Genomic DNA, 19,081 nt, shown 5'->3' with positions numbered 1-19,081 from the left:
TTGATCCCAGGAGTTTGAGACCAGCATGGGCAACAGGGAGGCCCCATCTCTACAAAAAATTAAAATATTAGCTGGTTGTGGTGGCGCGGGTCTGTAGACCCGCCTACTCGTCCTGGCCGCAGGGCCAGCGTCTCCGGAGCGCCTCCTCCCGCCCTGGGGCTCCCGTGGGAATTTCACCCTCCGTTGGAGGCAGCTCAGACCAGGGCTTCTAGACCTCCTTTTGGTCCGTGAATTTATTTATTTTTGAGACAGAGTCTTGCTCTGTTGCCCAGGCTGGAGTGCAGCGGTGCAGTCACAGCTCACTGCAGCCTCAACCTCCTGGGCTCAAGCGATCCTCCCGCCTCAGCCTCCCGAGTGGGCCTTCCTCCGTGGGAAAGCGTTAAAACGATAGTTAACAGTTGCGTCGGTATAAGGACGAATGCAATTCGAGAGAGATTTATTATTATTTTCTATTTTCTCTTCTGATTTTAACAGAAGTTGGCGTTGAACATTTCCACGCGCCCCGTGAGCGCCGGGCCACGGGGGTGCGGGACGGCGGGGGGCTCCCGGGCGGGCGGGGGCGGGTCTGGGGCTGGCACCGCCCTCCGCGCCCGCTCCTCGCGCTCGCAGCGGCCCGCGGGCCGGGCGTCATGGGCGGCCTCTTCTGGCGCTCCGCGCTGCGGGGCCTGCGCTGCGGCCCGCGGGCCGGGCGTCATGGGCGGCCTCTTCTGGCGCTCCGCGCTGCGGGGCCTGCGCTGCGGCCCGCGGGCCCGGGACCCGAGCCTGCTCGCGCGCCCCAGCTCGGGTGAGTGGAGCCGCGCGCCCCGGCGGGGACGCGGGGGGCGGAAGGGGCGCGCGCCGCTCGGCCTTTGTCCGCGCACGTGCGGATCCGGGTCCGACTCCCCCAGAGGCCTCGGGGCGCGGGCTGCGGGGTCCGCCCGAGTTGGGGAAGGCGCCGGCTTGCACCCGCGCACCCCTCCAGGGCCCGCCCGTCTATGCGGCCCCTTCTCGCCTCCCCAGGCCCCAGGCTGCAGGCGCCCGGCGAGTTGGCAGCCTGGGCGGATCCCGGGCGACCGAGGGCCCGGGAGCCCAAGGAAGGCAGAGGCCGGCGGCAGCGCTGGGCGGTGAGGGGGCTCCCGGCCGGGGTAGGGGTGGGGAGCCGCTCCGCTGGGGCGTTCGCTGAAGGCCAAGTTAGGCCAGAATCTGACTGGGACGCCAGGCGCTAAGTCCCCGGCCCCCCCCAGCCGCCACCTCACAGGACGATCCATGTCCCAGGGCTCCCTCCATCGGCCCTGAAAAGTGAGCCGCCGCCTCCAATGCCCGCACCAGCCGCAGCAGAGCCCCAGGCTACACAGGGCGCCCTGTGAACTGGGTTTTGGGGGAACAAAGCAACCAGGGGGTCTTCCTCCCATGGGCTTCAGCCGCCTGCTGAGGTTAACTTTTCCTCTTGGCCTGGCGGGGCCCCTTTGGCTCTGTCCAGCCTTTTTGTGGGACATACAGGGTCTGGGCTCGTCTGGAAACCAGGGAGCCGATGCGGAGGGTAGCTTGGCTCTGGAGCAGCCTGGGACTGTGGGAGGGTGAGGACGTCTTCTGTCTCCCTGGCAGCGTCCCCTCCAGAGGAGGACGGCTGGGGCGGAGCTCAGTGCTGACCCTGGGTCTGGAAGCGACAGGCCTTGAAACTCCACAGCAGCACCCCGTCTCCGGGCTCGGGCAGGAACCCTGCTACCTTCCCTCTTCAATCTTCAGGCCCCTTTTGTCCTGTTTCCAGGGCTCACCGGTGGGGAAAGCATGTTTCTCCCTGGTTTCCTGCCACTCCTTCACCTCAAACACAGGGTGGGCTCTGGGTTCCTCCTCACGTGCAAAGTCTGGGCTTCAGACCATGTCTGTCGTCATCCAGAAGGCCTGGAGTCAAAAGTGAGGCTGGAGCTTTGCAAGATCTCCAGACTTCCCTGCGGCCACTGAGCTGGGCTGTGCCTCCGTGGACCTCGGGGTGGTCCCTGAGCTGGGCTGTGCCTCCGTGGACCTCGGGGTGGTCCCTGAGCTGGGCTGTGCCTCTGTGGACCTTGGGGTGGTGATCTCTGAGCTGGGCAGTGTCTCCCTGAACAGGCGATCGCGCCATCTCAGGCAGCCTCTGCCTCTGCTGGGAGGAGCCATGGCCCCTGGGAGAGGCTAGAAGCCCTAGGGACACATTGCCTTGGGTGTCCCTGACAGGGACTATCATGGGAGCATTTCTGGCTATGGGCACCATCCTTGTCCATTCCAGAGTGCTCTGCATAGAGGCAGACACCCTGAAGCCTGGTGACCCCTGGGCTCTGGCAGGGAAACCTGGGTCGTGGGGATGTGAAAGGGTGAGGTGTCAGTGCCCCGACCCCTTGCCTTTTAAAGGAGGGCCCTCCTGGACCCGGGAACGGACCCTGGTGGCAGTGAAGCCAGATGGGGTGCAACGGCGGCTCGTTGGGGATGTGATCCAGCGCTTTGAGAGGCGGGGCTTCACGCTGGTGGGGATGAAGATGCTGCAGGTAGTGGGGCTCTGGGCTTGTGGGTGTCCCCCTGGGGATAGGGTTGGGGGATCCTTCTCAGCCTTTTCACATCCCAGGCAGTACCGGGGTAGGGCCCGGCTTTGGCAGTTGAAGGGGCAGGAGGGATCTGTTCTGCAGATGCTGCCCATGCTGGTGTTATCTGCAAGGTGCCTGAGGTCAGGGCATCACAGCTGCTGCGCTAGTGCCCAGGTTTACTCTCTGCGGCTCCTCCTCCTTCCCTCATGCCACCTAGGCACCAGAGAGCGTCCTTGCCGAGCACTACCAGGACCTGCGGAGGAAGCCCTTCTACCCTGCCCTCATCCGCTACATGAGCTCTGGGCCCGTGGTGGCCATGGTACGGCAGGGCAGGGGTGGTGGAAGGGCCTGGGGGTGTGTCTTCCCCCCAGCAAAGGGAGGGGCCCTGGATTGAGCCCAGGGGCCCTTGGTGTTCCCCACTTCTTCCCAACCATTCTCTCTCGCTGCAGGTCTGGGAAGGGTACAATGTCGTCCGCGCCTCCAGGGCCATGATTGGACACACTGATTCAGCTGAGGCTGCCCCAGGAACCATAAGGGGTGACTTCAGTGTGCACATCAGCAGGTACGGGGGTCCTGACACACCGGGCTGCTGCTGGCGACGAGGAGGGCCAGCACTTGGGGTGGCGGCAGATCCACGAGACCTGGGTGTCTTGCTGTGCTGGGTTGAAGCCAGGTGGAACATGACAGCTCACGCTGGTGAGAGCGGTGTTCTCCCAGACCCTCCTGCACACCGGGCAATGAGGCGTTCCCTTCGTGTTGTATGTACTGTGCCATCATTGCCTGACACCCCAAGGGGTTGGCACGGGGCAACTTGGGGGGAAATGAGGCTCCCAAAAGCTGGGGCCTGGGTGGGTCCATGAGGCTGTAAGAGGCTGAGGCCAGGCTGGAACCCGGTTTCCCAGCTCCACTGTTACTCCTTCCCTGTCTGCAGTCACAGGCTTGCTCCCCTAGACAGAGGGCAACAGGGGAGCAGCAGATGGTCCCTGGGACTCCTCAGGGTGCACATGAAGCCTGAGCCTCACCTTGCTCCTGTCACTGGCACAGGAATGTCATCCATGCCAGCGACTCTGTGGAGGGGGCCCAGCGGGAGATCCAGCTGTGGTTCCAGAGCAGTGAGCTGGTGAGCTGGGCAGACGGGGGCCAGCACAGCAGCATCCACTCAGCCTGAGGCTCAAGCTGCCCTTACCACCCCAGCCTCCACGCAGGAACAACTACCTCCGTCAGCAAGAACCCAAGCCCACATCCATACCTGCCTGTCCTAAACCACTTACTTCCCTGTTCACCTCTGCCCCAGCCCAGCCCAGAGGTGTTTCGGCCACCAACTTCAGTGCCTTTCTGTACCCCAAGCCAGCACAAGATTGGACCAATCCGTTTTGCACCAAAGCGCCGGACAGCCTTTGTGGTGGTGGTGGTGGGGTCTTCGCAAGTTATCCTAACCTTTCCTCCAAAGAGGAGGCATTAAAATTCACCGTGCCTAGCACATGGGTGGTACATTAATTATGACTTCCGCCAACTCTGAGGTAGAAATGACGCTTTTATGCAAGTTGTAAAGAGTTGAAGAGTAAAGATGAAGTTTTGCACACCTAGTTCTATAACGTTGTTGGATGTATGAGCCAGGCGGGGGTCCAGAGACCACCAGCCTGCAATCCGGGGGAAACCCAAGCTGGGAGCGAGCCGTGCTGTCTGATCTCGCCAAAGGAGGAGCTGCCTTCCCTGGGAAGGGACAGAAAGGGGCGGGCGGGCTGACCCCATCCAGCGCAAAAAGGGCCTGGCAGCCTTTACTGTGGCGGTGGCGGCTCCATCGCGCCCCTGAAGCCGCTGGCCCGCGGGTATGTCCAGTCCAGGAGCAGCCCTGTGTGTTTTCCCCCGTGACCGTGGCGGGCTCCCCTCTTCCAACAGTGGTACAAGCGGGGCGCCCCGTCCCGGGTTCGCGGCATAGCCCCGCCCGGGCCGCCTCCCGGGTTCAAGGGATTCTCCTGCTTGAGCCTCCCAAGTAGCCCAGATTACAGGCACCTGCCACAACGCCCTGCTTATTTTTGTATTTTGATAGTAGAGACGGGGTTTCACCATGTTGTCCAGGATGGTCGCGAACTCCCGACCTCGTGAACCGCCCGCCTCGGCCTCCCAATGTGCTGGGATTACACCGCGTCCGGCCCCGGACCATTCTTTATTGGCCTCAAAACGGGTCATTTTGGGAAGCGGCGCGGGGCAGGCCGCGCTCCCCATGGTGTTTACGGGGATGCGAACGGGGGCCCAGAGGCTGCGAGTCCGGCCTGGACCCAGGAGCCAGGGGTATCCCACAATTCCGCAGGCTCCGAACGCGGCGCTGACGCCGAATACCTGTGAAAAAGACTCGGGGAGGGGACACGCAGAACGCCGGACTTTCCCCGCGGGAACCGCTCCCCCCCCCCCCCCCCGCCCCGCCCCGCACCGCGCCTGCACCGCGCCTGCACCGCGCCTGCACCTCGCGCGCCGACCTCCAGTCCCAGCAGCCCGCGCGCGGGGGCGGGGCCTCCGGGGAAAAATCAGAGGAGGGGCGGGGCGTCCGGGGAGTGGGGCGGGGCTCCCGGTTCCAGGAGCGTTAGCCACTGTGCGCGGGGTCCCGGAGGCCTAGGCAGCTGCCGCCTGCTGTCCCCGCAGTCCTAGCCGCGAGCGTCATGGCCCAGCCGCCGCTCGACGTGGAGGGGGACGACTGTCTCCCCGCGTACCGTCACCTCTTCTGCCCGGACCTGCTGCGGTGAGCGGGGCCCGGGAAGCGGGCGCAGCCTCGGTGCGGCGTCCGGTCTGCGGGCGCGGGCGCCCCCACGTGGTTCCCGTAGCGCCCAGAGGGCCGGCGGGGTCCCCACGGAGGACTAGTGTGTTAGGAAACCTGTCTCGCCTGGCTTCTTTCTATTGGGGCCCGTGCCAGGGGTGGTGGAGAATGAACAGGCACAAGAGACAAAGACAAACAGAGAACATGGCGGCTGCTCCTAGAGGTTCTGCCTCACTTTATTTATACTCCATAAATCCCACTCAGCAAAAATAACACAATGCAAAACAAACTTTCTGCACCCAGATATAACCTTCTGCTTAGTTCCTTGTCTCTAAGTTCTTTCTTATTTGTTTGCCTTCTTGGCGCCTACTAGAGTTCATTAAAAGTTCAACTAGAGATACTGTCCTTGACTACTGGAGTTCATTGAAAGTGCAACTAGCTAGAGATACTGTCCTTGAGCCTTATCTATTCTTAGCATATTATTTTCAATGGCCCCTGCACTTTCTTTTTTTTTTTCTTTTTTCTTTTTTTTTTTTGAGACGGAGTCTCGCTCTGTCGCCCAGGCTGGAGTGCAGTGGCGCGATCTTGGCTCACTGCAACCTCCGCCTCCCGGATTCAAGCGATTCTCCTGCCTCAGCCTGGCTAATGTTTTGTATTTTTAGTAGAGGTGGGGTCTCACTATGTTGGTCAGCCTTGTCTTGAACTCCTGACCTCAGGTGATCCACCCGCCTTGGCTTCCCAAAGTGCTGGGATTTACAGGCGTGAGCCACCGTGCCCGGCCCAACCTAGCTTCTTCTTTCTTAACATACAATTTTAGGTTGAAATCATTTTTCCGAAGAACCAGAAGGCCCAGAAATGCCGGGTTTTGCCCAGCAGCTCTTCATTTCCCTGCAAACGCCTTGGTGTTCACATGGGAAGGCAGCCCGGGTAAAGGTCGAAGTCCTCCCTCACTCGGCCAATGGGCGGATCCTTTTTTTTCTTTCCTTTTCTTTTTTTCAATTTGCAACATGTTCAAGTTTTTTTTTTTTTTTTTTTTTTTTTTTTTGAGACGTAGTCTTGCTCTGTCGCCCAGGCTGGAGTGCAGTGGCCGGATCTCAGCTCACTGCAAGCTCCGCCTCCCGGGTTCACGCCATTCTCCGGCCTCAGCCTCCGGAGTAGCTGGGACTACAGGCGCCCGCCACCTCGCCCGGCTAGTTTTTTTTGTATTTTTAGTAGAGACGGGGTTTCAGCATGTTAGCCAGGATGGTCTCGATCTCCTGACCTCGTGATCCGCCCGTCTCGGCCTCCCAAAGTGCTGGGATTACAGGCTTGAGCCACCGCGCCCGGCCACATGTTCAAGTTTTTATTACAAATTTGATCTTTTGCCAGCAGCAGTGGCTCCCGCCTGTAATCCCAGCGCTTTGGGAGGCCGAGGTGGGCAGATCACCTGAGGTCAGGAGTTCGAGAACAGCCTGACCAACATGGTGAAACCCAGCCTCTGCTAAAATTACAAAAAATTAGCCGGGTGTGGTGGCGCACACCTGTAATCCCAGCTACTTGGGAGGCTGAGGCAGGAGAATTGCTTGAACCCGGGAGGTGGAGGTTGCAATGAGCCGAGATCGCGCCATTGCATTCCAGCCTGGGCAACAAGAGTGAAACTCCATCTCAAAAAAAAAAAGAAAAAAAGTTTTAAGTTATGTTCTCCAAGCAAAGGTATTGACAATTCTTTTTGAGTGTTCTGCAAAGTAAAAAAAAAAAAAAAAAAAAAAAATTTTTTTTGAAATGGAGTCTCACTCTGGGTTCAAGCAGTTCTCCTGCCTCAGCCTCCCAATTCTGCTTCAGTCTCAGTGTGCCCAAGTGGGACTATAGGCACACGCCACCACGCTGGGCTAATTGTATTTCTAGTAGAGATGAGGTTTCACCATGTTGATCAGGCTGGTCTGGAACTCCTGACTTCAGATGATCCATCTGCCTCAGCCTCCCAAAGTGCTGGGATTATAGGAGTGAGACACTGCGCCTGGCCCAAAATTAATCTTTAATCATTAAGAATAGGAAAGGCAACTTAGAGCTCTGCCCATCCATCTGGTACAATTTGTGCCAGTCATACCGATTAGTGCACATTTAATATGTACAAGAAAATCTCTAATAAATAAAAAAGCCATATTATCCTGACCTAGCTTGCTGAATCTCAGGAATCATCTTTGACGTTCATGCCATGCAGGGCTTAGGAGAGGAAACTATAACCTCTATCTTGTTTAAACCAGGGTTATTTTTTCTGTCTTGTATCTACTTCTGTCAATTTCTGTCGAAATACTCACTGCAACCTCCGCCTCCCGGGTTCAAGCGATTCTGCTGCCTCAGCCCAGCTAATTTTTTGTATTTTTAGTAGAGATGGGGGTCTCACCATGTTGGTCAGGCTTGTCTTGAACTCCTGACCTCAGGTGATCCACCCGCCTCGGCTTCCCAAAGTGCTGGGATTTACAGGCATGAGCCTGTGCACCAAAATACTCTTTCCCCCACTGCACTTTGCAAGTTTGTATCAGCACAAGTTCAAGACCAGCCTGGGCAACAAAACAATACCCCTCTCTAGAAAAAGTAGAAGAAAAATCAGCTGGGCACGATGGCATGCACCTGTAATCCCTGAAGCAGGAGGATCCTAGCCTGGGAGGTCAAGGCAGCAGTGAGCCGTGATGGTGCCACTGCACTCCAGCCTGGATGACGTAGCAAGAATTTGTCTCAGAATAAATATATAAAATACTATAATTTTATGAATTTTCATTTTATTTATTTATTTTGAGACTGTGTTTCGTTGTTGTTGCCGAGGCTGGAGTACAATGGCGTGATCTCCGCTCACCACAACCTCTGCCTCCCGGGTTCAAACGATTCTCCTGCCTCAGCCTCCCAAGTAGCTGGGACTACAGGCACCCACTACTACGCCCAGCTAATTTTTCTATTTTGAGTAGAGACAGGGTTTCACCATATTGGCCAAGCTGGTCTCAAACTCCTGACCTTGTGGCCCGCCCACCTTGGCCTTCCAAAGTGCTGGGAGCCACCGGCCTGGCCCAATAGGGCTCTTCTAACGGAGCCTCCTTTTTTACTCTCAGGGACAAAGTGGCCTTCATCACAGGTGGCGGCTCTGGGATTGGGTTCCGGATTGCTGAGATTTTCATGCGGTGAGACTGCTTTGTGTCCCCTCCCTGCTCCCCGCTTCTCCCTCCCTGGGCCCTGCTGGATGCTGGACCCCTGGACAGATGCTGGTGGGAGGCAGAAGTCCTTTGCTCATCCACCTGACAGGATCCAGGTGCCTGCCAGAGGGACTGGGGAGGGGTCGAGGATTGCCCTGGGCGGAGTCAGGACTTCGGGGCTCCTACAGGTCAATGGAGATTGTGTGGCTCTGGCCTGGGGCCTGCTGGGACCTCGAGAGTCAGGGCTGTGTCAGGCCCCAGTGCTGGCGCCCTGCAGAACACATTTTTTCTTGGGATGCAATTCTGTGGCTTCAGGCCGGGGTCAGCAACGTATCCCACCTGACAGAGGCTAGAGTTAGGCTGAGGTGGGTGAGAGGGACTCCTCTTCGGTTCCCCTGAGGCTCCTGCTTTTCAGACCAGAAAGGTGAGTCCCACAGGAAGAGATTTGGCCTTTCCACTGGTGGCTCTGTGCTCGGGGTGTCTCAGGACCGAATGGGACATTGCAGCTCCAGTGGGGCTTGCCTAGCAGGGGTAGCTGCCTTTGTGGCTGAGGACCGAACGGGACATTGCGGCTCCAGTGGGGCTTGCCTAGCAGGGGTAGCTGCCTTTGTGGCTATTGTGGGGAAGCAACTCCCAAACCAGAAGAGCGGAGAAATCAAAGAACAAGGCAGACAGATCCCGTTTGTCCCTGTGAGGTGATTTTATTGGGGAATTTATGGGCAGAAGCGTAGTCGGGTGGCTGTGAGACAGGCGGGTGGCTGTGAGACAGGTGTCTCCAAGCTGTTACCCCCAGGCCCAGGGCTTCTGTACCACAGGGAAAGGGTCTTGCTTCAGAGGGAGTGTGTAGGAATTTGTTGAGGATAACATCAAGATTGTTTTGACCTAAAGGCAGGACTTATCTTTGTGCTCTTCTGCAAGAACAGTAGATAAGCTGGAAATTGGAAATCATAGCGGCCTTCCTGGAACCGGGGTCCCTAGAGGCCAATGTGGTGGATTTGCATCCATGTGGTCAGGAAGGGGAGTAGGGAGCACCCCGCTTCAGAACGGTCTTCCACGCCAGCCCCACAGGGAGAAGGGGGTGGAGGATGTGGGCCCAGCAGGCCCCAGGCAGATGTGTGGGCTGGGCCTCTGTGGCTCACAGCGGTCTCTGTACCTGGTGTTTGGGGCAGGGCTGGCAGGCCTGTGCGGTGGGATGTCCCATGCCAGAAACCTCAGGGTGGGCACCACCTGAGGTCCCTCCAGAGTTGCTCAGTCCTGTTCACGCCCCTGTGCCCTCTGCCAGCTGGGCCTTCAGCCCTGGACTGGTACTTCCGCCTGAGAGACTCCTGCCCAGGAGCCGGGCAGACGCTCCCTGGGAGTGCCCCTCGCCTGCACTGTCCTCACACCTGCTTCTGGTTTTGCAGGCACGGCTGTCACACGGTGATCGCCAGCAGGAGCCTGCCACGAGTGCTGATGGTGAGAGGACCTCTCCCGTGGTCCCCTGTGTGGGTGGCTGTGGGGGTGCTGGGCCTGGGCCAGGAGGGTCCAGAGGCTAAGGGGATGTTGGCACCAAAATTTTGTTTTTTTTTTTTTTTTTTTGAGACGGAGTCTCGCTCTGTCACCCAGGCTGGAGTGCAGTGGCCGGATCTCAGCTCACTGCAAGCTCCGCCTCCCGGGTTTACGCCATTCTCCTGCCCCAGCCTCCCAAGTAGCTGGGACTACAGGCGCCCGCCACCTCGCCCGGCTGATTTTTTGTATTTTTTAGTAGAGACGAGGTTTCACCATGTTCGCCAGGATGGTCTCGATCTCCTGACCTCGTGATCCGCCCGTCTCGGCCTCCCAAAGTGCTGGGATTACAGGCTTGAGCCACCGCGCCCGGCCGGCACCAAAATTTTTTTTTGTTTTTGAGACGGGAGTCTCGCTCTGTCGCCCAGGCTGGAGTGTGGTGGTGCAATCTCGGCTCACTGCAGCCTCTGCCTCCCAGGTTCATGCCATTCTCCTGCCTCAGCCTCTGGAGTAGCTGGGACTACAGGCACCCGCCACCACATCTGGCTAAATTTTGCATTTTTTTGGTAGAGATGGGGTTTCACCATGTTGACCACCATGGTCTCGAACTCCTGACCTCAGGTGATCCGCCCACCTCAGCCTCCCAAAGTGCTGGGATCACAGGCGTGAGCCACCGTGCCCAGCTGGCACCAAAACTTGCACCTCTCCTAAATGTGGAGTTTCAGTGTAAGTGGCCAACCAGAGACATCTTTGACTTTTTAAAAATCTAGTTATTGGGTCCTGGAAGGGACCTTCCTGTTTGGGGGTAACGTGGCCCCAAGAAAGATCTCTGGGCTCACCTGGGTTATTTAGGTGGTCCGTGCGTCCCACCCACCGGAGCCCTCAACCTATGAGGAGAGTCTCACCTGTGCCACTGGTCTGCGGCAGGGGCAGGACATGGGTGACAGTGGCCTGGAGGGCGATGCAGAGAGAGGATTCTAGGACGGGTGGCAGGTGCAGGGAGAGTGTGGCAGGTTCCCACAAACATCTACCAGGGCCGTGGGTACCTGCAGGCTGTGTGGGGCCCAGCAGCAAACCCAGGGTTCCAGTGGAACCTGGGCGCATTGTCCTCTGCAGACTCCAAAGGCCTTTTCTCCAGGCCGGGGCTGCAGGGCTGCTGTCTGCCTCTTTACCTGGGCTTCTAGGCCGCCAGGAAGCTGGCTGGGGCCACCGGCCAGCGCTGCCTCCCTCTCTGTATGGACGTCCGAGCGCCCCCAGCTGTGATGGCTGCCGTGGACCAGGCTCTGAAGGAGTTTGGCAGAATTGACATTCTCATTAACTGTGAGTCGGTGCTGAGTGAGGGTGGTGGCTTCTCACAGGTTGGTGGTACCGATTGGAGGCCCTAGAACTCTGGTCCTGGGGTGGGGACTGTGCCATGGAACCTAGCTGCCTGCCCTGGGGTGGGCTGTCACCCCTCCAGGTACCTGAGGCCCAGACTCTGTCTCCAGGCCTCTGCCTCTCTGTCTCCCGGTCTCTGTCTCTGGCCCTGTCTCTGGCCCTCTGTCTCCCGGTCTCTGTCTCTGGCCCTGTCTCCGGCCCTCTGTCTCCCGGTCTCTATCTCTGGTCCTCTGTCTCCAGCCCTCTGTCTCCCGGTCTCTGTCTCTGGCCCTGTCTCCGGCCCTCTGTCTCCCGGTCTCTGTCTCTGGCCCTGTCTCCGGCCCTCTGTCTCCCGTCTCTGTCTCTGGCCCTGTCTCCGGCCCTCTGTCTCCCGGTCTCTGTCTCTGGCCCTGTCTCCGGCCCTCTGTCTCCCGGTCTCTGTCTCTGGCCCTGTCTCCGGCCCTCTGTCTCCCGGTCTCTGTCTCTGGCCCTGTCTCCGGCCCTCTGTCTCCCGGTCTCTGTCTCTGCCCTGTCTCCGGCCCTCTGTCTCCCGGTCTCTGTCTCTGGCCCTGTCTCCGGCTCTCTGTCTCCCGGTCTCTGTCTCTGGCCCTGTCTCCGGCCCTCTGTCTCCCGGTCTCTATCTCTGGTCCTCTGTCTCCAGCCCTCTGTCTCCAGGCCTCTGTCTCCAGCCTGACTCCACTTCTCTAGGTGGCAGCAGGTCAGCACAGCTGCAGTCCAAGTGGACTCCATAATCACGGCTAAATGGCAGAGTCGGGTGCCCTTGTGTCCTGAAATTCCCTCTTAAAAAAAAGTGGGCCGGGCGCGGTGGCTCAAGCCTGTAATCCCAGCACTTTGGGAGGCCGAGACGGGCGGATCACGAGGTCAGGAGATCGAGACCATCCTGACTAACATGGTGAAACCCCGTCTCTACTAAAAAATACAAAAAACTAGCCGGGCGAGGTGGCGGGCGCCTGTAGTCCCAGCTACTCGGGAGGCTGAGGCAGGAGAATGGCGTAAACCTGGGAGGCGGAGCTTGCAGTGAGCTGAGATCCGGCCACTGCACTCCAGCCAGGGCGACAGAGCGAGACTCTGTCTCAAAAAAAAAAAAAAAGTGATAGCCTTTTTTTTTTTTTTTTTTTTTTTTTGAGATAGCGTCTCACTCTGTCACCCAGGCTGGGGTGATCATGGCTCACTTCAGCCTCCACCTTCTGGGCTCAAGCCATCCTCCTGCCCCAGCCTCCTAAGCAGCTGGGACTACAGACGTGTGCCACCACGCCTGGGTAATTTTTGTATTTTTTGTTTTTCATAGAGATAGGGTCTTACCGTGTGTTGCCCAGGCCAGTCTCAAACTCCTGGGCTCGAGCAGTCTTCTTTCCTTGACCTCCCAAAATGCTGAGATTACAGGCAAGAGTCACCAATAAAATAAAAGCTAGCCTGGCCTAGCTTTTTTTTTGAGACGGAGTTTCACTCTCGTTGCCCAGGCTGGAGTACCGTGGTGCAATCTCAGCTTACTGCAACCTTGGTTCAAGTGATTCTCCCGTCTCAGCCTCCTGAGTAGCTGGGATTACAGGCACCCGCCACCATACCTGGCTAATTTTTGTATTTTTAGTAGAGATGGGGTTTCATCACATTGGTTAGGCTGGTCTCGAACTCCTGACCTCAGGTGATCCGCCCACCTTGGCCTCCAAAAGTGCTGGGATTATAGGCATGAGCCGCCGGGCCCGGCCCCCAGCTTTTATTTTTTATCACAGTTTTAGGTTTATAGAATAATTAATAGTACATGGAATTCCAAACTCCCACCCACAGTTTTCCCTGTTAACATCTTGCATTTGTTACAATTGATGAACCAACATTGGGTTCACTCTGCAGAAATTCGTTTTGAAAAACATCCTGTGTATTAGTTTCCTGGGCTAACAGAGTACTACAACCTGCGTGGCTGAAACAACCAAAATATAATCTTCCCCCTTGTGGAGGTCAGAACCTCCAAGGGGAAGGTGTTGGCAAAGCTGTGCTCTCTGAAGGCCGCAGGGGAGAGCCTGTTCCTGCCTTCTGCGTGGCTTCTGGTACTGCCACAGTCCTTGGCCCTCCTGGGCTTGAAGACTGTCGCTCCGCTGTCTGCCCCTGTCTTCACGTGGCGTGTGTGTGTGTGTGTGTCCTCTTCCCTTGTTATACGGATGCTAGTCATTGGATTTAGGGTTCACCCTAATTCATTGTGACTTCCATGTAATTCGATTATCTCTGCAACCTACCCCATTTCCAAACAAGGCCACAGTCAGGGCTTCAGCATGTCTCTTCTCGGGGACGTAGTGCAGCCAGGACACCCATCTTGCTCCGGTCATTTTGGAATTTATCCTAGGGGATGGGTCTCCTCCCTGTGCCACAGGGCATCTGGGCTCCCTCCTGCACCCTCCCCTCCACCCACCTGGCCACCGCCCACCTGGCATCCCTCCCCAGGCTCCAGCAGCTCCTACGGTCTCCCACTCTGCAGGTGCTGCTGGGAACTTCCTGTGCCCCGCCGGCGCCTTGTCCTTCAACGCCTTCAAGACCGTGATGGACATCGACACCAGCGGCACCTTCAATGTGTCTCGTGTGCTCTATGAGAAGTTCTTCCGGGTGGGCGTCCTCCCGGCGGGGGCCTCCTCCTTACGGCCGCCATCTACCGCCCCGTGGCCTCCCCTTTACGGCCACCCGCCCACCGCCCCGCGGCCTCCCCTTTACGGCCGCCATCCACTGCCCTGCGGCCTCCCCCTTATAGCCACCCACTCACTGCCTCAGGCCTTGTGTGTTGCAGGACCACGGAGGGGTGATCGTGAACATCACTGCCACCCTGGGGAACCGGGGGCAGGCGCTCCAGGTGCATGCAGGCTCTGCCAAGGCTGCTGTGGGTATGACCCCCCCCTGCCCAGGTCTGCCCACCTGGGTTCCCACTGGGCCCTCTGCTTCCATCCCAGGAAGACAGCAGTCTCCACGTGAAGCTGAGCCCAGCTTCAGGCAGCGAGGCCTGGCCTTGGCCCTGACCCCCGCAGAGGGCAGAGCGGCCACTTCATATCCAACTTTCTCCCGTGCAGACGCGATGACACGGCACTTGGCTGTAGAGTGGGGTCCCCAGAACATCCGCGTCAACAGCCTCGCCCCTGGCCCCATCAGTGGCACAGAGGGGCTCCGGCGACTGGGTACGGCTCTCAGGGAGCCCAGGCCTCCCACAGATCCTCCCCTGGGGCACAGGGTACCCATGGAAGCTTCCAGAACCTTGGCAGGGGGTATGTTGAAAGCCCTCACGCCTGTAATCCCAGCACTTTGGGAGGCCGAGACGGGCGGATCACGAGGTCAGGAGATCGAGACCATCCTGGCTAACACGGTGAAACCCTGTCTCTACTAAAAATACAAAAAAATAGCCGGGTGAGGTGGCGGGCGCCTGTAGTCCCAGCTACTTGGGAGGCTGAGGCAGGAGAATGGCATGAACCCGGGAGGCGGAGCTTGCAGTGAGTGGAGATCGCGTCACTGCGCTCCAGCCTGGGTGACAGAGCAAGACTCCATCTCAAAAAAAAAAAAAAAAGAAAGAAAAGCCCTGTGCTGGTTCCATGGTGGCAACTATGTTCGGTGTCTGGCCTGATCCTGCTCCATGCTAGGCCTTGGGGACACTGAGTGTGCCCTTGCTGTTCCCAGATGCCTCTCAGGGAACGAGCAGGGGGAGAGGGGAGGGTGCTGGGTCTTGGGGCCCATGGAGCCTAAGCCTTCTGCTACCCTCCAGGTGGCCCCCAGGCCAGCCTGAGCACCAAGGTCACTGTGAGCCCACTGCAGAGGCTGGGGAACAAGACCGAGATTGCCCACAGCGTGCTCTACCTGGCCAGCCCTCTGGCTTCCTATGTGACGGGGGCTGTGCTGGTGGCCGATGGCGGGGCATGGTTGACGTTCCCAAACGATGTCAAAGGGCTGGCGGATATCGCATCCTTCTCTTCTAAGCTCTAGGTGAGGTGCCGCTCCCGCTTCTTGGGGTCACCTTTGTCCTTGGATGTTGGTCGCTGCATGGGCAGGTCTCTGCGGGACCCACGGGGCTGGCGTCTCCTTGGTCCCCATCCTGCCGGCCCTGCACCAGCCTGTCCACACGTGGGTGCTGCCCCATGGGGCTGGGCAGGGGGCAGGTGCTGCATCCTACCAGCCCTGTGCCAGCCTAGCCACACGTGGGTGTTGCTCCGTGGGGCTGGGCAGGAGGCGGGCGCTGGGGCTATTCTGTAGTGGCCTCGGCCTCTGTTGGCATTTCTGGCAGGTGCTGGGTGGCTGAGGCAGCCGAGTTGTTTTAGGGGGAAGCCGTCCTCAGCCGGCTCCTAAGTTCTGGAACTTCTGCAGGATTCTTCCGGCTGCTGCTTCTCTCCGCCTCACAGCCAGGTGGAGAGCACCAGTCTGAACCAGCAATGCCTGCAGCCCAGCCCCTCCTCCGGACCCTCAGCTATTTCTGCAGTCTCCCTCCCCATGGTCCCAACTCCAGGGCAGGAGCAACTGGACAGTGGGCCTGGCCCGTGGAGCTGCCATGCAGGTGTCTGAGGGCCAGGTGCCACGCAGGTGGTGCGGGTGCAGACAAGATACTGAGATGTCCCCTGCCCCGTGGTCAAGGCTGTCCTGCCTGCCTGGGTCCAGGGCCTGACGGAGCCACATGGATCCTGAGACTTGTGTTCTCTTGGCTGAAAACACTGAGGTGCTCCCGTCTGTGCACGGCCCATGAGCTGGGATGGGCCTCAGGCTGCCCACAAGGTCCGCCCCTCTGTCTCTGCACCACCTGTTTGCACAAACACACTTTGCTACAATCTTGCTAGATAGTGCATTTTCTTAAAAGATAATCTATTTACTGTGAAAATAAACTGGACTTTGCCAAAGCTTTTAGAAGGAAAAGAGCATTAAAGAGAATTGCTGGTGACCCTGTCGTTTATGGGTTGTGTTTCCTTCCTGTCTTTTCTGTGATGTTTTATTATTATTATTATTATTATTATTACTGTTTTTGAGATGGAGTCTCGCTCTGTCGCCCAGGCTGGAGTGCCGTGGTGCAATCTTGGCTCACTGCAAGCTCTGCCTCCTGGGTTCGTGCTATTCTCCTGCCTCAGCTTCCCGAGTAGCTGGGACCACAGGTGCCCGCCACCACACTGGGCTAATTTTTGTATTTTTAGTAGAGATGGGTTTTCACCTTGTTAGCCAGGATGGTCTTGATCTCCTGACTTCGTGATCTGCCCACCTTGGCCTCCCAAAGTACTGGGATTACAGGCATGAGCCACTGCGCCTGGCTTTATTTATTTATTTATTTTTTGAGACAGTTTCGCTCTTGTTGCCCAGGCTGGAGTGCAGTGGCGCGATCTCAGCTCGCCGCAACCTCTGCCTCCCAGGTTCAAGCGATTCTCCTGCCTCAGCCTCCCGAGTAGCTGGGATTATGGGTGCCTGCCACCATGCCCGGCTAATTTTGTATTTTTAGTAGAGACGGGGTTTCATCATGTTCACCTAGGCTGGTCTTGAACTCCCAATCTTAGGTGATCCGCCCGCCTCGACCTCCCAAAGTGCTGGGATTACAGGCTTGAGCCATTGCGCCCGGCCTTCTGTGACCTTTAGAATTCTTCCTGCCTCATGCTGGAAGCCCTAGGCTACAGGCAGGGTCCTGCTCCCTTGGCAGAGGCTGCATGCTCAGATGCAGCCGACACTGAATGTTGGGCCCACATTCAGGACTCCAGCCTGGGCGACAGAGCGAGACTCTGTCTCCTAAAATAAATAAATTCAAAATAGTGCATCGGCCAGGTGTGGTGGCTCACGCCTGTCATCCAAGCACTTCGGGAGGCTGAGGTGGGCGGATCACCTGAGGTCAGGAGTTCAAGACCAGCCTGACCAACATGGAGAAACCCATCTCTACTAAAAATACAAAATTGGCTGCGTGCAGTGGCAGGCGCCTGTAATCCCAGGTACTCTGGAGGCTGAGGCAGGAGAATCGCTTGAACCCTGCAGGCAGAAGTTGTGGTGAGACAAGATCACGCCATTGCACTCCAGACTGGGCAACAAGAGTGAAACTCCATCTCAATAAATAAATAAATAAATAAATAAATAAATAAATAAATAATCAAATAAAGAATAAACGGGCTGAGGGCTGGCCTCACCTGATGAATGTGGTCACTCGAAAAGCCGCCGTGAGCTAGGAGACAGGCTTCTTCTAGAAAATGTGTCAATAGACCATCCATCACAGGTTTCTGGCTGGCACCGACCAGTGTGGCCGTGAGCCACACACACCCTGCTACTAAGTTCTCAGCAGGTTCCTGAGTTCCTTCCACTGACCGCACAGGTCTCAGGGCCCCTCTCTGGTGCCAGGGAAACTGGGAAACCTCAAAGGCAGCTGGGAGGTGCCAGACTGCACCTGACAGGCATTTGTTCAAGCAAGAATGAGAAATATTCGCCAGAAATGAGAAGAATTACCTTTCAGCTCTTCGACTATCATGTGTCACTTGGAAAACTGTTACACAGGGGAGAGGAGAGTGATGAGAACTAGACCTTCGCTGCTGCTTTGGAAAATGTGGAGGGGCTGAGAGAAGAAGCTCTGCATGGCCTCTCCTGCTGGCTTCTCAGGGCCCCTCTGCAGGCTGAAGTTTTGGCCTCGGGGAGCATTGAGGGTGCGGAACGGGGCTCTGGAAATCTCCAGGCCTGGCGGGAGCCGGGGCTGCCAGGTCACCCCAGGAAGACGGAGCAGGCACCGTAGCCTCATAGTGAGGTGTTAAAATAAGAAAATCATCAAAACTCGGGCTGAGTCAGGAGGAATTCAGTTGTGCCTTACACACTCATGTTCTATTTTTACTCTAAGACATGTACTTTACCAAATTTGAAGGTGAGAATACAAATTCTTCCCCACCGAATAGAATACCAATAAACACAAGTGAAGCTCTGTGCTCTCAACTGCTGGAGGCCACGAGGGAGAGCGTGACCTGGTCCTAAAAGTGACTTCACCCTAAGTTTACTTACTGAATATAAAATGTTAATCTAGATTTCAAAGTTGTCTGACCAGGTGCGGTGGCTCATGCCTATAATCCCAGCACTTTCGGAGGCCAAGGCGGGGGGATCACTTGAGGTCAGGAGTTCAAGACCAGCCTGACCAACATGGTGAAACCCCATCTCTACTAATAATACAAAAAATAGCTGGGTGCAGTGGCGGGCAATGAGGCAGGAGAATTGCTTGAACCCAGAAGGCAGAGGTTGTAGTGAGCCAAGATCATGCCACTGCACTCCAGCCTGGGCGACACAGCGAGACTCCATCTCAAAAAAATAAAAAGTTGTCAGTTAAAAATAGTTTGCAGGCAGTTTTTGTTCATAGTCTTATGGCTGCACAGTTGACACAAGGCAAACCGCACACATGTAGAGTGTGTAGTCTGATGAGGCTGATGTGTCTACACCGTGAAGCCGTCAGCACTATCCAGGCTGCAAGTGCCCCTGGTAATCCCTCCGTCTCACCTGTCCCTACCCCTTATTTCCCAAGTGACTGCTGATTTGCTCTTTGTTGCTATTTATTTATTTATTTTTATTTTTTTTGAGACGGAGTCTCGCTCTCTCGCTCTGTCGCCCGGGCTGGAGTGCAGTGGCCGGATCTCAGCTCACTGCAAGCTCCGCCTCCCGGGTTCACGCCATTCTCCTGCCTCAGCCTCCCGAGTAGCTGGGACTACAGGCGCCTGCCACCTCGCCCGGCTAGTTTTTTGTATTTTTTAGTAGAGATGGGGTTTCACCGTGTTAGCCAGGATGGTCTCCATCTGCTGACCTCGTGATCCGCCCGTCTCGGC

General features: G+C 57.3%; 2 protein-coding genes across 5 annotated transcripts; both read left to right on the top strand.

The window, feature by feature from the left end:
- Positions 1–638: 638 nt before the first annotated feature.
- NME4 (NME/NM23 nucleoside diphosphate kinase 4) lies at positions 639–4,118 on the top strand. Of its 2 annotated transcripts, none has more exons than XM_033236416.1 (5): positions 639–784; positions 2,365–2,498; positions 2,752–2,853; positions 2,984–3,096; positions 3,579–4,118. In XM_033236416.1, exons 1-5 carry the CDS (start codon positions 694–696, stop codon positions 3,700–3,702), a joined length of 564 nt encoding a protein of 187 aa, XP_033092307.1. In that variant the 5' UTR covers positions 639–693; the 3' UTR covers positions 3,703–4,118. The 2 variants fall into 2 exon arrangements, with proteins under 2 accessions (XP_033092307.1, XP_033092308.1); XM_033236417.1 differs by lacking the exon at positions 639–784 and adding an exon at positions 951–1,103.
- Positions 4,119–5,072: 954 nt separating this feature from the next.
- Positions 5,073–16,203, top strand: DECR2 (2,4-dienoyl-CoA reductase 2). Of its 3 annotated transcripts, none has more exons than XM_033236415.1 (9): positions 5,073–5,271; positions 8,370–8,438; positions 9,854–9,905; positions 11,120–11,255; positions 13,780–13,904; positions 14,083–14,176; positions 14,360–14,464; positions 15,043–15,260; positions 15,674–16,203. In XM_033236415.1, the coding sequence occupies exons 1-8, from the start codon at positions 5,192–5,194 to the stop codon at positions 15,258–15,260; spliced, it is 879 nt and encodes a 292-aa protein (XP_033092306.1). In that variant the 5' UTR covers positions 5,073–5,191; the 3' UTR covers positions 15,674–16,203. The 3 variants fall into 3 exon arrangements, with proteins under 3 accessions (XP_033092306.1, XP_033092304.1, XP_033092305.1); XM_033236413.1 differs by having other exon boundaries at positions 15,639–16,203; XM_033236414.1 differs by having other exon boundaries at positions 15,559–16,203.
- Positions 16,204–19,081: the final 2,878 nt, after the last annotated feature.

The sequence above is a fragment of the Trachypithecus francoisi genome, unplaced genomic scaffold (genome assembly GCF_009764315.1).
Source record: "Trachypithecus francoisi isolate TF-2019V2 unplaced genomic scaffold, Tfra_2.0 Lachesis_group15, whole genome shotgun sequence".
Classification (NCBI taxonomy): Eukaryota; Metazoa; Chordata; class Mammalia; order Primates; family Cercopithecidae; genus Trachypithecus; species Trachypithecus francoisi.
The sequence above is the reverse complement of the archived record's forward strand: the minus strand, read 5'-3'. Positions and strand labels throughout refer to the sequence as shown.